This window comes from Cibotium barometz, chromosome 19 (genome assembly GCF_041138505.1).
Source record: "Cibotium barometz isolate CiBa-2024 chromosome 19, ASM4113850v1, whole genome shotgun sequence".
NCBI lineage: Eukaryota > Viridiplantae > Streptophyta > Polypodiopsida > Cyatheales > Cibotiaceae > Cibotium > Cibotium barometz.
In genome coordinates this window covers 7,228,861-7,244,390 of record NC_141064.1, presented here as the reverse complement: position 1 = coordinate 7,244,390, position 15,530 = coordinate 7,228,861, and the positions used below count along the sequence as shown (strand labels likewise).

At 40.4% G+C, this 15,530-nt stretch overlaps 1 protein-coding gene across 2 annotated transcripts in view; it reads right to left on the bottom strand.

Annotated features, from left to right (window-relative positions):
* Positions 1 to 6,831, bottom strand: part of LOC147628163 (transcription factor MYB3R-2-like) — a 45,420-nt gene extending 38,589 nt beyond the window's left edge. For both annotated transcript variants that reach the window (XM_086813196.1, XM_086813197.1), the window contains exons 1-7: positions 5,682 to 6,831; positions 5,430 to 5,484; positions 5,237 to 5,294; positions 4,973 to 5,067; positions 4,766 to 4,869; positions 4,460 to 4,588; positions 3,160 to 4,378 (exon numbers count right to left, since the gene is read on the bottom strand). In XM_086813196.1, coding sequence (XP_086669322.1) covers positions 3,349 to 4,378; positions 4,460 to 4,588; positions 4,766 to 4,869; positions 4,973 to 5,067; positions 5,237 to 5,294; positions 5,430 to 5,484; positions 5,682 to 5,797 — 1,587 coding nt within the window. In that variant the 5' untranslated portion in view covers positions 5,798 to 6,831 and the 3' untranslated portion in view covers positions 3,160 to 3,348. The remainder of the gene's footprint in view (positions 1 to 3,159; positions 4,379 to 4,459; positions 4,589 to 4,765; positions 4,870 to 4,972; positions 5,068 to 5,236; positions 5,295 to 5,429; positions 5,485 to 5,681) is intronic.
* Positions 6,832 to 15,530: the final 8,699 nt, after the last annotated feature.

Below are 15,530 nucleotides of genomic sequence, written 5' to 3'. Positions count from 1 at the left end.
GCTGCAGCTGCTCTCACAGGCGGCTCCCTCTGTGCAGCTGTACCACCTACAGCAAGCGACTCTCCCTCTGTACGGCTGTACCTCCACTGCAGCGAAGCCCCTCCACATGCTCCCTGGCGGTTTCTGATAGGCTGCACTCCAGGACCCTTTTGCAGGCGACTCTCTTGGCTCTGCAGGCTGCGCATTTTTCACCAGCAGACTACCCTATTGTCCTACTCCTACAGGTGGCTGCAAACTTGAAGGCTGTGCTTTTTGCGGGTGTATTTATCTTGGTGGCAGCACTAGGTTCACCACGAGGCGATTGACTTTTCATCTGAGGAACTTCACATCTCTTGGGTGGTTTCATCTTCTGCACAAACACCACAAGTTTTGGTCTTCTATCAACCATCTACAAGTAAGTGATTTTCAGATTTGAATAAAGTATTTTATGTTTAAATCTCGTAAAAGATTCATCCCGCTCGGCCAACACCCGTTCGGTGCCGGGTTGTCCAAGCTGTATTGGCGAACCTCGGTCCAAAGGTGCTGAGATCGGGAGAGCCAGGCGTTAGTACGAGAGCGCCTGTTTGTGCGTGGTCTCGGAACACCAGTGAGGCGCTCTCCGCAGAGTCCAGTGAAAGCACAGGACCGTAGAGATTGGACCACACTAGTGGTCGTTCTGCTTCGAGTTTTCTTCATCGAAATCCGAGCCTACTTGTTTGGTACTGTTTTCATATGTACATGGACATTATCTGGTTCTCAGAACCCATGGAGCATTGTATTCATTAAATACTCCCAATAAATATATCATATATTGAGGGGGGGGTCGGCCCGTTCCGGCCCCAGTGCTGGTGTCCATCTTTCCATTTCTGTTCATTTAAATTTCAAGTTGTTTTAAGTTGTCCATTTCAAATTTGTGGTTTTAAAGTTGTGCTATTAAGCGTGTGGATGTCCAAAGGAGTCTTTCCCACTTGACGGGATCGGTTTCATGCAACATGTCTTCAAATTGCATGGTTTGCCAAAGACCATCATCTCTGACAGAGATCCAAAGTTCACTAGACATTTTTGGACGTCTTTGTTCAAATCTCTTGGCACAAATTTATTATTCATTTCAACCTATCACCCTCAAACAGATGGACAGACTGAAAGAGTCAATCAGATTTTGGAAGAAATGATTCGACATTACATTCAATTCCGTCTGGCATCATGGGAAGATTATTTACCACTCGTGGAATTTGCTTATAATAATTCCCATCATTCAACAATTGGATTAACTCCATTTCAAGCAGCATATGGGCATACTCCTCTTGTGCCTACAAACTTTGTTTCACAACACAAAGTGGCGTTGGCAAATCAGTTGGTTCAGGAGATGCAAGATGTGCTTGTACAAGTTCGAGATAAATTGGTCCATGTGCAACAAAAATATCAAAAACAGGCCAACAAGGATCGTCGACATGCAGAATTTCAAGAAGGAGATTTAGTCTTATTATATGTGGCACCTCACCGCTACAAAACAGTGAAGTCAGTTTTTCCAAAGTTGCGACCTCGCTTCTATGGGCCTTTCAAGATTCTTAAGAAAAATTCAGCTGTCAGTTACAAGTTGGAACTTCCACCGTCATGGGGAAAGATTCATCCGACTTTTCACATATCTTGGCTCAAACAGTATATTCAAGGAGATTCGCCTGTTCCAGACTTATCTTCATATGTACCTGAAATTGAAGATGACCATATTATCCTTGTTCCAGAAGTAATACTTGACGTAAGACAGAAGGAAACAAGAAGAAAGTTGACTACAGAATTTCTTGTGAAGTGGATGGACTTGGATGAGTCTGATTCCACTTGGCAAACAGATGAAGAAATGCAGCAGTACCCTAACCTTCTTCAAGAGTTCTTTGACAAACGGATGTCTATCATTTGACACATGGGTTTTATTTTAAATGGGAGGGAATGTCACGATTGTGACGTGTTTATGTATCAGATTCTCTCTTCATTGCTGATTCCTGTTGCAGATGCAAAGAGTAACCAGCCAAAGGGAACCCCTACCCTCGACTGGTTGCGACTCTTCGTCAAAGGATGTACCTCTTCATCGAATAGCCACATCTCTTCGACGAATGGTTGTATCCCTTAATGAATGGTTGTGCCTCTACATCGAATAGACACATCCCTTAGCCTAAAGATGTACCCTTTCGTCTTACGTCATGTCCTTTCGTCAAAGGACATGCCTCTTCAAATGTGTCTCTTCATCTCCTATATAAGAGACCTATTGTACTCAGTTTAATACAACAAGTCCATTTAATCTTATCTCAAGTGTTCTACTGAAGGTTCTTGTTCTAAGTTAATTACTTAAGTAGTAATTAGTACACAATATGCAGGATTAACAACATAATCCTTACAGAGGGGAGGAACATAGTAAACTTGCCAAGGAATTTTCTTTTTTTTTTCTCTCTCTTCATCTCATTGAATTTGGGGAGTCACACCGCCTTCCAAAAAGGGGTGTTACAGAAAGGCATTTCCATGCTCATCCAAATAAAATCAATGTGTCCCAGGAGCCATCAATCTACACTAAGTTTTGACAGTCAAAAGATCGATTAAGCATGTCTAGGTCAATAATCCCCAATCCCACCTTTATGCTTGGATAGAATGATGTTCTCCATACAAAGTTTCCCTTTGGTCCTCCAATCTTATACTTTTGAGTCATAGAAGGCCTTACAAGTTACCTATCTCACTAGCTGTATAGTTCCTGATAAAAAAAAGCTTTAGCGCTGACTTAACCTGCCAATAAACATCCATGGCTTGTCATCTCGTTCATTATGGAATTAACCACAGATCATTCCACCAATTAAGAGCAGCCATGTACCACCACCCATAGAATCAAAAAAGAGCGCTCAATCTGTAATCCTTACTGTCTGTACCTGGTAACTTTCCCCATGTTGAGTGAAATTAAGCCACAAGCTCCACTAAGAGCACTTCCAGTGGACAATCCTTTCATTCAAGGAAGAAAGGAAGTAAAGCAAGACAGAATTCTAATGGATTGCAAGAAAATTGTGCAAGAAAAGAAATATATTTTTGAAAAGAAGTCCCCCAAACAAATACTTGCACTCGTGAGGCACAAGAAAAGAAATATATTTTTGAAAAGAAGTTCCGCAAACAAATACTTGCACTCGTGAGGAGTTTGAAGCATACCTTGCTGCCTCTTAATCCGATACCACCACAAACCAAGGGGCAGTGTTCTGACAGCCCTTTCCAATGCCAACCCCTCATCACATCCCATGATGTTGTATCCCCTTTGTGTCATAAATCTCATCTTCTAAAGTGCTCCTGGTAGGATTCTGGATTGCATATAGATGTGCAAGGAACTTGCTGTTTTTCCTTTCAGACCTGTGGAGAATCAGACGCTCGGAGAATCTCCGGGTCAGGTGTTAATGAACTATTACTTGTGGATCTGCTGCCATTTACTTTGAAATTCTTCTCTGGAGTGTGAACTTCTTGAACTGCATTACTCTTCTTTGAAGTGGAGCCTTCTTGTGTAGGCGTTGCCACTTCACGTGGCCGCTTCCGCAATATGGAAGGGGTGCCAGGAAAGCTTTTTGCTGCGGAACGAAGCACAGCCTGTGGGCTCATCTCAGATAGAGAGGCCGCCCAGGTATGAGATGGAGGTGTGAAACAACCGATTGATGACATTGGTGTCTGGGCATCAAGAGGGCTGAAAGGGTTTGTGATAGCTTCAACCTTGGAGGGAGATAAGCTGGTTCCTATCGGGTTTATGAAGTCTCTCGATCCATCCTGAAAAGCTTTTCTCCATAAAAAAGACCCCACATGTGTTGGGGATTGAGAAGCAGTGTCAGAAGGAGCTCTTTCAGAGCATGACTGTAAAGGATAACCAGATAAATAAGAAAAAGAGCTGCCATTCTCTGATTCCGGTGGCCATGACATGTCATTTTCAACAGCAGCCTGATACAATCCTTTTGAAGCTGTGTGGCTACCCCGAGCCAGTGTGCCAGCCACATCCAAACACCTGACTGAACCTGCTGACTGATTTAAGATCAATTCACCGTCTGCTCCAGGAAGAAACAAAGGGTTTGTCACTCTTATTAAATCCATAGCACCAGGGTGTCTCTGTCCATTTCTCACTCTGAAACACTCGGGTGACTCTTTGTCAACCTGCACTGTTTTGCTCAACTTGTCACATGGTGTGCACGAATCAGATGATAAGGCGCTTCTGGTAGTCAATTCCTTTTGAAGATCCAATTGAACACCTCTCGCCTGTATGCCCACCCGCTCACCCATGGACAACATCGCATCAATCCCTTTTGATTGGTCCAATACAGATCCGGGAACAGTCATTGACTCCAGCTTTTTCTTCAATGAGCTGTTCCAATGGTTTTTTATGGCATTGTCGGTCCTGAGAAATTTCTAATGGTCATCTTATGCATGTAAAAGGGCATATGCATATCCAAGGACAGAGAACTTAGGAGACATATACCTTCCAGGTAGACATTTTGCAATCTCTGCCCATTTATTCCCATGAAGCTGGTGCGCCTCAATAAGTGCTAGCTCTTCCTCTGGCGTCCATGCATCTTTTTTAATGTTAGGATCCAAATGATTGTGCCATCTGCATGTATAAACAGGATATTATACAGCTCATTTTCTTGTTTCTGACTACACGAGGGTTAACCAGGTCAAACACCTCGCAATTGTGTCTTGTTGTTTGACATTCTTATCTGAGTTAGCACAAGGATGTAGAAACGTCATTCCCCTAAGTCTTTTGCTGAAAGAAAGTAAATCAAACCTTTCACGGCACTGTTTTCCAATTCGACCCGGTAACGACCGTGCGATAACAGACCATTTCTTTGGCCCGTGCTTGCTGACGAGTTCCATTATCTTCTCATCTTCCTAAAGACAAGGATAAAGCAAGAACACCTTACTAATTGTACCTATGCTTCCATGTGCTAACAATTCCTGGACAAACTGCATGCAAATTACAAGACAAACCCACCTCCTTAGTCCAGGGTCCTTTTACAAGGTTTGGATTGAGGACCTTTTGCCAGCGGTGCAAGCATTGAACATCAGATCGATCCTTGAGCAACTCCGCTGCAGCAAATGAAATACAAAGGATAAGTTGATCAGGGACAAGAGCATGCTCAAATCTCAACCAAATGATTCTCACATATCTATGGCCTTCTCTTGCATCTGAATTAGCTACACTTTAACAATAAACTATGCAATGAATGATTGATATCTAGGTTTGTGGTGCATGTACCTATCCTTTTCCAATTCTTGCCCTTGAAACACTGAACCGCCCTTCGAAGTATTTCATCCTGTCACAGAAGTGAACATGTACTGTGCTATAATTAACTCCAAGCTTTAGCCACACCCTCTATGATAGTTTTTATCCAAGAATGACAAACCTAGAGAATAATGTATGATTAAGGGAATATTAAAACGATTCTCACCTCTTCTGGAGTCCACCCACCTTTAGAAGATCTCCTGGTTGGCCCACCAGAGCGCCTGCAATGATGGGTTATTAGTTAAAAGGTGTTATGATAATGGGCTGTTAGCAGACGGATGTTATGATGATGGGCTCTTAGGTTATTATACAGGTGAGTTATCGTGATGGGCTATTTGGTGATAATTATGGGCTGTTAGTGAAAAGATGTATGAGAAAGAAAAGCTGCGAATCTACAGTGAGGAGAGAGAACACATACCCTTGCACAGAAGGCAGGCGATCAGCACTCTCTGCACATTCAGACATGGAGGAACTGGAGATAGCGGGTTTGCTCTCCTCCGAGTCTCCGGTTTTCTGTGCTTCCATTCCAGCCATTTTCACTTCAAATTAAACGCCCTAACGGTTGGCCTTCAAGAACAAGGGCGTTACCAGTTGCCTAGCTGTTGGAATTTGCAAGTATATATAAGCACGCAAGATATCGCGATTCACATGTAGAATTAAGCTACCAAGTGTTGCAGAAATTAGGGTTTGTTAGAGAATGCAATCCACAGTCCCTCTCTGATCACGCATCAATACATCTTTCCGAAGCTGAAACAACGCTCTGAAGGTTAAGCGGTGAAGCGTGGGCTTGGAGAGGCCGTATGGCATGGCTGGAGTATCATGGAACTTGCAGAGATAGACAGGCTGAGAAACCCTAATCGGAACAAAAACAGCAAGCTTTAAAACCTGACCAGGCCCGGCGCGATGGCGGTGCAGATCAGCCCTTGCCCTTAGGCGTCTTGCGCGTCTTTCCCTATAAAATTGAGATTTCGAAGCTCTGAATGAGGCCTTGCGAAAACCCTAATCTGCGCTTATCTGCTGATGCTCTTAATGTTTTTGCGCTTTCAATGATTCGTAGAAAGCTGAAAAATTAGATGATGAACCATGGGAAGAGGCTCCTAGTCTGGGAAACCCTAATGTGGAAAACTCTAATCTGAGCGTTTTTTGATGGCAGCCTTTGCTCCCTTCTTGCACCGCGATAATTCGATGCTTGCTAAAGAGCAAGAGCAAGAGCAGTACAGAGACAGAGAGCAAGAGCAAGAGCAAGGAGGGAGCTTGAAGCAGAGCCTGAAGTTTGAAACCCCGTTTTTGAGAAACCCTAAATTCTCCGAAACCCTAATCTGAGCTTTCTGCAGAAAGCGGCTGTGCTTTTTTTTTTCTGCGGACCAAGCAAAGGAAGGATCAATGGAAAGTTCGAGGCAGAGATGGAGGTGTGCAAAAATCAGGCTTTGGAAGAGTCAGCACAGAGAGAGAGAGAGAGAGAGAGGGGGGGGAGAAAAGATTGTCTGCGCACGCACAGAAGAAGAAGGCTAACGAAGATGGAGACGATGGCGTGGAGAAATTGAAAAAATTGAATACTCGGCAATAGCTCTGCCTTAGCAACGGTGCCCTACCGTTAAAGCCGCCCCCTCTAAATTTAGCTGCTTAAAAAACATTAATTTGCATGTCGCCGCAAAACCGACCGCTATAGCCCTCTCTCTCTTTTTGCTATAATTTTTTTAGCTTCAATTAGTGTAGTTAATGTATCACACGTGCATTTTTCAATAACCATCCGTTACGAGGCAGATACACACACACACACACACACAAAAAAAGGCTTCAAGAAAATTCACCTTCAAGGACAATCTTGTCTTTCATTCATATGAGCGAAAGATAAGATTGGCCTTTACTCTGCACATAGAATCCAGAAATGAGCACTCTAACACGTAAATGTAGCATGTCCACGGAGACGGGCCTTTACACAACACGTAAATGTAGCATGTCCACGGAGACGGGCCTTTACACAGCATGCCTCTATACCACATAGAATCCAAAAATGCAACACTCTCAACGTAAATGTCGCATGTCCAAGGAGACGGGCAATGGTGGAGACTCCCCATCCACGAGCTTGGCTAGAAGAGATCTCCCCCAATTTTCTCAAAAACTAAGCAAGTGAAACGTAGATGTGCGAGCTCTTAGCGTAAAAGCATATGCATCTAGGGAGACTAAGGGGGGAACTCCCCATCCACGAGCTTGAGCGGAGGAGATCTCTCCTAATTTTTTAAAAAAAGTGGCCACTTTTTCTCATAAATTTGGCAAGCGAAATCAGGACATGCCAAGCTCTAAGCATAAATGCCACATGTGCAAGGAGACAGCCAACGAGGGAGACTCCCCATTCATGAGCTTAGGTAGAGGCCCAATTTTCAAAAAAGAGGCTACATTTTCTCAGAAATTGGTTGGAAGGGTATTTATTTGGTAGCCAGCCCGCCCGCCCACGTTTTCGGAAGTGTCATCTTTTGAATGCCTTGCCCAAAAAAGGTGCCCATTTTTTAACCTTGCCCACTGTGGGAGAACCACCTACATTGACACAGACCTATTGTTCTTGTGGTAATGGCTCTTATATGGAGTCATAGCACTACATCCTATGCAGAAAGCTTCTAAAGCCCTTGAGCAGATAACTCTTCTAAGTTTTTTTTTTGGGTGGCTCCATCAGTATTAGAGGAATTCCCCATAGTGCCCTTCCAAGAGAGTTCATTGGGTCCAAACATTCCCATAGAGGAAACAACTCAACAGCTCGCTGGGTCCACATGCCTCCACAATTAAAAGCATGCTCGTCAACTATGTTTCTCAACTTGCAACATTCACATGAAGCTCTCTACAAATCAAATGGTACATTATCAATCACTAGTATTGGACCCACGCGTTGCTGCGGCGCGGTAGGTAGAGTTCCAGAAAAAATAGGCTCAGTTTCTCCAATTTAGGTCATGTTTTAAGTAAACACAATACATTATTTCAAGTGACTTCATATATACATATCTCAAAATAACATCCATGTCTCGTAGATTTATAGAGAAAACAAAAATATCATAGTAATATAGCATACGAAGATGCAAAAAAGGACCAATATTACATATTCTCAAAATGCACCACAAAATACGTATTCTCAGTCTCAGTAATGTCAGAATCAACAAATTGAATTCTTCTCTTATGAGAAGGATCATTCATTTGTCTCCTCACAATACGCTCTCTATTGTAAAGCGGTGATCCATCCCGCACATGCTCTACTATCGATGAATGCAAAGGACATGCACAAATGAAACAACGATAAATCAATCTCAAAAGGACCTACACATAACGACACATAAAATCTCAAAAAAATCTTATAATAGAAAAACATAATCAAAATTACCTCGTACAATAGAACATCGAGTGGATGGTACATGAGGAGCTCTAGTATAAAACCCATAACAATGACAATGAAGTGGAAGAGGTGGTGTGTGGTAAACTTTGGTACCCCCAAACACATGTTAAAGAATTATCCATTGGAATGTGCACAAGGTGACATGGCTCCTTCCACTTCGTCCTTTGGGAAATCCATCTTACTCATTTTTTGAGTATTGCAATCGTCCAAACTTTGCAAACTTGCTTACACACAACATATAATCCATCATTTTTTTAGTATTGCAATTGTCCAAACTTTGCAAAGTTGCTTGAATCGAGCGTTCTCAAGGGAGAGGAGGGGATCTTCAAAAAACCATATGAACTAATCTTAAACATTCTCACTTTTACCTAATCTCCAAAAAAAACATATGAACTAATCTCCAATGTTCTCACTTTTAATCTATAAGTTGCAGTAGTAACCCAATTTTGAAATTTTTGTAAAGTCTCTTTTCCAAAGAAAACCTATAAAATTTGAAGGTGTGTATTTGTTGAGAAAAAAATATTTGTGAGCCTCCCAAATTTCCCATGCTTTTGAGCTCCAACCACTATCATCCCTTCAAGCACCCATTCTAAGGCTCTAAAGGGGGCAATTGAATGGCACATGCAAGAGGCCTTTTAAATCCATCCCTAGATTAGTTGCATAAATCCTCCAAATTAACTTGTAAAAGCATCCAAAAAAAGGCTCTAAAGGGGGGCAATTATGCAAGAGGCCTTTTTAAATCCATCCCTAGATTACTTGCATACATCCTTCAAATTAACTTGTAGAAGCATCCAAAAAAGCAACTGTTTTCTCAAGTTAGCATTCTCCTGTTTAGAACTTGTAGAAGCATCCAAAAAAGCAACTGTTTTCTCAAGTTAGCATTCTCCTGTTTAGAACTTTCATGTCCTTAAACTCACCCTTTCATGTTCTTGTTCTATCCTTAGTGTCATTTGTCTAGGTTCTTGTTACACTTTTGGAAAAAGAGAGCTGTGACTTTCCTTCAACTTCATCAAAGAAATTTTGTCATTTTTTCATGGTGTCGGTAAATTGTCTCTTTTACCCTTGTGGAAGATGAGTTTAAACATAATCTCCACCATGCACACCACTTTTCTTTTCTTTTTAAGGACATATCAACAATAACATGGCAAATATGGGTGTTTTAACTTAGAAGATTTCTCTTTTTTCTAATGTTCCAAGAGCTCTTGGCTTTCGTGACTTTTGCACATTGATTCTTCACAATTGCTTTTAATACACACGATAGTCATTATGTCCCTGTATCATCACAAAATTAGAAACTTGAGTTTACGTTAACTATTAAAGGCGGGAAGACAAGGAAGGTATTGTAGACAATTAAGCCTCACATGGTATTACAAGAAATGTTTTCTCACTAGGTGGGTGATTTTCTTTAGTATGTAAAACATTATGTCAAGGGATAATTTAGAGAAACATGTAAAGAATGTAAATGTACCTAGATTTTTAGGATTTATGTAGAAATATAGGTTTTGGAGTACATTATGCTATTTGGGGGCCCTATAAACTTTGTTTCAATGGCATAAAGTAGTATTTAAAAAAATCCTTATACCAAAATTATATATTTCCTTTAAAAAAAACCATCAAATATTGTTGCAAGAATTTCCTTCAACTAGCAAGTTTGGCTCTTAACATGAGACCAAAGCACTATCGTCAAGAAATTTTCCCACCACTAAAGTGTAAACACACCGAATAGTTTGTAAATATCAACAAGCTCTTGTTTAGTTAGAGATCGACACAACTATAGAGTCCTAACTATAGAGTCCTAACTAATATTGCACATGACAACAACTCCACGTGAACCACATATGAATAATGATGTTGGAACCACCTTATTATGGCCGTCTCGTATTTGGGAGATTGTAACTTAAAATAAATCAGTTTTACATAACCAAAGATTGCACATGCTCCATTTCAAATAAATTTGCCACTTGGTGCATATTACATAATTATTTCTACTTGCAATATTATGTACATATTACACAATTATTTCTATCTTGCAATATTATGTGCATATTACACAATTATTTATACCTTTCAATATTATGTGATAACACATGCCGAACAATAACATTTAGATGCACACTACATTGAATAAAAATAACTTTTAGTAATGACACCTCCACACTATACTCTAATGAAGTCGTGATTGGTTTTTTGATAAGCATGGTAAATGAAACAATTGCACCATTGATACTAAATTTTAAAAAAATGCTTCACAAAAATAATTAAAAATTTGCATATAGTCCAACTTAAAGCACCACTCACCCTTAGGAGGCAACAAGTTCACAATCATTTAGGGAAAGCCATGGTATATGTGTAAGTTCTTTTCAACATGAAGACCCATACATAAAAATCTAAAACATATTTTCTATGGTATTTTCAAGATTGGTTTATGTTGACTTTATTGTAATTGGTTTATGTTTTTATGCTATTTTCAAGATTGGTTTATGTTGAATTTATTGCAATTGCTCTATGTTGAACGGTTGATTAATTCATACGCTTAAGAAATTGGTTCCACAATAACCTAGATGGAGATTCTTGTGTCAGTGGTATCAGAGCACGGGTTAGGTCCATTTGTGGAGTAAATTAAGGAAGGAAGGGAAAATTGAAGGTTTAAGTCAAAGCCTTAAAGACTATGGGTTTTCTCTCCTCTTACCCATGAGGCTTCCTGGATGTGAAAAACAAGCAAGGGAGTCTCAAAGCCACTTTTGAAGCTCCTAATTGATCAATTTCATCATCAACCCTCAACCGAGGTCTCTAAGCGGCTCAAAAATCTCCCTCCCTTCTTCATGTTTTTTATTTATTGGAAAAAACATGGTTTTGAGGCTTAAAAAGGTTACACCTCCTAAGGTTAAAAGCTTAAAAAAGCTCCAAAAAACCCATATTTCAAGGCTTTTGTTGGTCAAAAGACATGTTGGAGTCATGCAAGGATTAGAAATCTTGTCCATAATTTTTAAAAAATTAGAGAATTTATATTAATTTTGTGAGCCCACAAAAGCATTTTTTGCCTATTTTTAAGCCCAAAAGGCTAAAAATTTACTCCAAAAAAGTCCCAAATAAATCCATATAAATCTCTAAAAACTTTCTTCAGCTTTTGGGAGTAGAATTTCAATTTCCAAGCTGCACAAAATGGTTGATTTACTTACACTACCCACAATGCAAGAGCAAATTATTACACTTTAAAGGCAAATAATTGATCATGATCATAGACGCAAGTTGGAACATCGTGTCAAATGTTCTAAGTACAAACGTGAATTTTTTGATTCTGATGCAAATGAGGTTAAGTGATCATATTCAACACATTGTTTAGGTACAAGTGGTGGATGAGCCTTGGCGAGAGCGATCGACCTACGTCGGGGCTGCTTTTGAGGCACTTTTTCGAAAAGAATTCTTACCTGAGAACGAGAAGGATCGTAATTGGAATGCTTGAGATAACTATAAGATGGAAGGTCTTACGTTGAACTAATATATTTCTAATTATCGCGAGATAATTCTCAAGCTTGAGGGTTTGGATGATTTTCAGAAAGTATGAGGTTTTCTGCGTGGTCTAATAATGAATATAAATCTAAGGTTAAGACCCAATACCCTAAAACTTTAGAAGAGGCTATAAAGAGTGCATAGATCTTCGATGATAGTATTGAGAAGAAATGCACGACAACCAAGACACCTTGGGTTGGAGCATTTGACTTCCATAGTTCTAAGCGGAACAAACGGAAGGGGGCTAAACAAGGTAGTGACGCAGTTAGGAAGGCTAAGGGGCCAAGGGGTCCCTTATCTCTACAAGATTATGAGTGAGCTTAAAAGGAAAATTTATGTTTTATTTGCATGGCTACTGATCATGATAAACAAAATTGTCTCAAGAACCGTGGCAAGGATGTCAATAAGGGTGGTAGTAAGGCAGTGCACACAGTGCAAGTCTTGCCACTTGAGGCTTCTCAAAAGTTTTTTGAAGTTCAAGTATGCCATACCGATGACACGCATGAGTGTTGTGTAACCTTTAGGATGTGGGTACCCTCTTTCGGGCCTTATGATTTGGTTCGGATGCATGGACACATCAACGGACGAAGAGTTCATGTCATGATTGACGATGGGGCTACACATAACTTTCTAAATTATCACTTGATTAAAAATTAAAAATTTCCAGAAAGCCCTGGTGATCATAAATACATGGTATCTCTTGCTAATAGGCATGATAAGCATGTATGGGACGTCGTGGTTAAGCAAGTACCATGGGACATCGTGGTTAAGCAAGTACCACTCATTATTCAGGGACATGAAATGCACTTAGATTTTCAGGTTATGCATATTACTAGAGTTGATGTTATTTTGGGTCGTGAATGGTTGTTTCATTTAAGACCATTTAAGACCATCTCTTTCTCATAGTTATCTAGATAATACTTTTGATTTTCAGGTCAATGGTAAACAAGTTCGTTTGCAAGGTGAGCATGATGTGCCCCCATCTCCACTCATCTGTTTTGCTAAAGTGGACCGCCTTGTGCATGCTCATGAAATAGAAAATCTATTTTTGTGTTACATGTGTCCTTCAGTTTTGTCTTATGATGATGCTAGTGATGGTGATTTTAATTCTCATTTGAGTATTAAATCTCTCAATTCTGTCATATGTAAACAACACGTTAGTGCTATGCATAATAATGAACAAACTCAAATTTTTCCCAAGCTCACTCAACAAGTTTCTAATCCTTTACAAAGTCTTTTGCTTGAATTTCGTGATATGTTTCCAAGTGACTTTCTGTCTAGTTTGCCCCTTGAGCGCAATGTCCAAGGATGCTAAACTAGTCTGCAAGCCTCCGTATCGGCTTCGTGCTAGGTGAAGCTAGTAAGGTAGAGGGTCAGTTTACTAACTACCTTGCTAGGGGCTTCATTAGGCCTAGCAATTCGCCATGGGCATCACCAATTCTATTGGTGAAGAAAAAGATGGGTCTATGCATTAATGCATGGACTATCGTGTTTCAAATGCAATCACGATAAAGAATAAGTATCTGTTACCATGAGTTGATGAGCTTTTTGATCAACTACAAGGTGCTTGATACTTTAGCAAGATTGACTTAAGATCGGGCTATCATCAAGTTCGCATCCGCATGGAGGATGTGCCTAAGATAGTTTTTCATACCAAATTTGGGCATTATGAGTTTTTAGTTATGCCGTTTGGTCTAACTAATGCTCCAGCTATGTTTATGATGCTTATGGATAGCGTATTACACCCGTATCTTGGTCGATTCATTGTAGTATTTCTTGATGATATTTTGATCTTTAGCCGCACTGAGGAAGAGCATTTACAACACTAATGATTAGTGTTCGATTTGCCGAGGCAAAACACACTTTATGCTAAAGAGAGCAAGTGTGAGTTCTTTGCCTCGGAGATCCATTATTTGGGTCACATAATCTCAGCAGAGGGAATTCAGATGGATCCTCGAAAGTAGAGGCAATCCTTAAGTGGCCTCATCCAACCAATCTAGAGGAATTACAAATATTCCTTGGGTTGGCAGGGTTCTGTTGTAAATTCATCCGAGATTATGCTAAGTTAGTGGTTCCAATGATAGACTAGCTAAGGGTCACAACTTTTCTTGGGGTGCTGACCACCAACAAAGTTTCGATCGTCTTAAGGTTACCATAACTATCGCACTTGTGTTGGTATAATAGTAGATCCTAATCAACCGTTTGTGGTTGAAACGGATGCTATTGACCATGTAGTTGGTGCTATGCTTCTTTAAGGAGAAAGACCGGTAGCTTTTGAGAGCAATAAGTTAGATAGAGTTCAGAGAATTATTCTGCATATGAGTGTGAGCTTTATGCCATCATTTATGCTCTTGGGAAGTGGAGGCATTACACAAAGGAAAAGTATGTGTATCCTCAAACTCAGACACTAGGCGCTTTGAGTGTCATGATAGTCCAAGTGCAGGTCATCTTGGAATCAGGAAGACCTATGCCTAAGTGAGAAGGTAATTCTATTGGCCTGGACTCCATAGGGATGTCCAAGCATATGTTTTGCCAGGTTAATAAGATTGAGCATCTTAATATAGGAGGGCTGTTACAACCCTTAGAGATCCCTGATGGTAAGTGGAAAAGCATCTCTATGGATTTTATTGTAGGTCTACCTACAACTAGTAGAGGCCATGATACCATTTGGGTTGTAGTGGTCAAGTTGACCAAGATGTCTTGGTTTATTCCGACAAACCATGATGAAAATGCCAGAGTTAGCTCGACTTTTCATTGAGAATATATATTGACTCTATGGGCTGCCAACAGAGCCAATATAGTCAGTGATAGAGATTAGAAGTTTACTAGTCACTTCTGGCGCGAGCAGTCTTCAAAAGGTCGGACACAATGCTCAGTAAACACTGCTGACCACCCCCAGAGTGATGGTCAGCTAACAAGGGTCAACCAAGTACTCAAGGATATGCTTAGGGCATATGTGAGTAAACAAAAAATGAATTGGGAACCAATTTTAGAATTTGTCTATATAATAGTGTGAAGCATATCACTATAGGCTTTAGTCCTTTCATGCTTATGTAGAGTTTTCAACCTCGATCCCTCGTAGTTGTGGGGTTAGCTACTAAAAGAATTAAAAAGCTTAAAGATTTTTTGCAAGATCATAACGATATGCTGAAGATCGCTAAGGAAAATGTTAACGGGCCCAAGATCGTTCCAAGCATTATGCAGACGAAGATTGTAGAGTGGTCACATTTGAAAAGGGTAACCATGTATTTCTCAAGCTTCCCCCGAGTTCGGAAACTTTGAGGATGGGCAAAGTGCCAAAGTTGTCGCCGAGGTATTGTGGACCTTTCACAATACTTAAGCGTGTAAATGAAGTTGCCTACAAGTTACCTCTGCCAA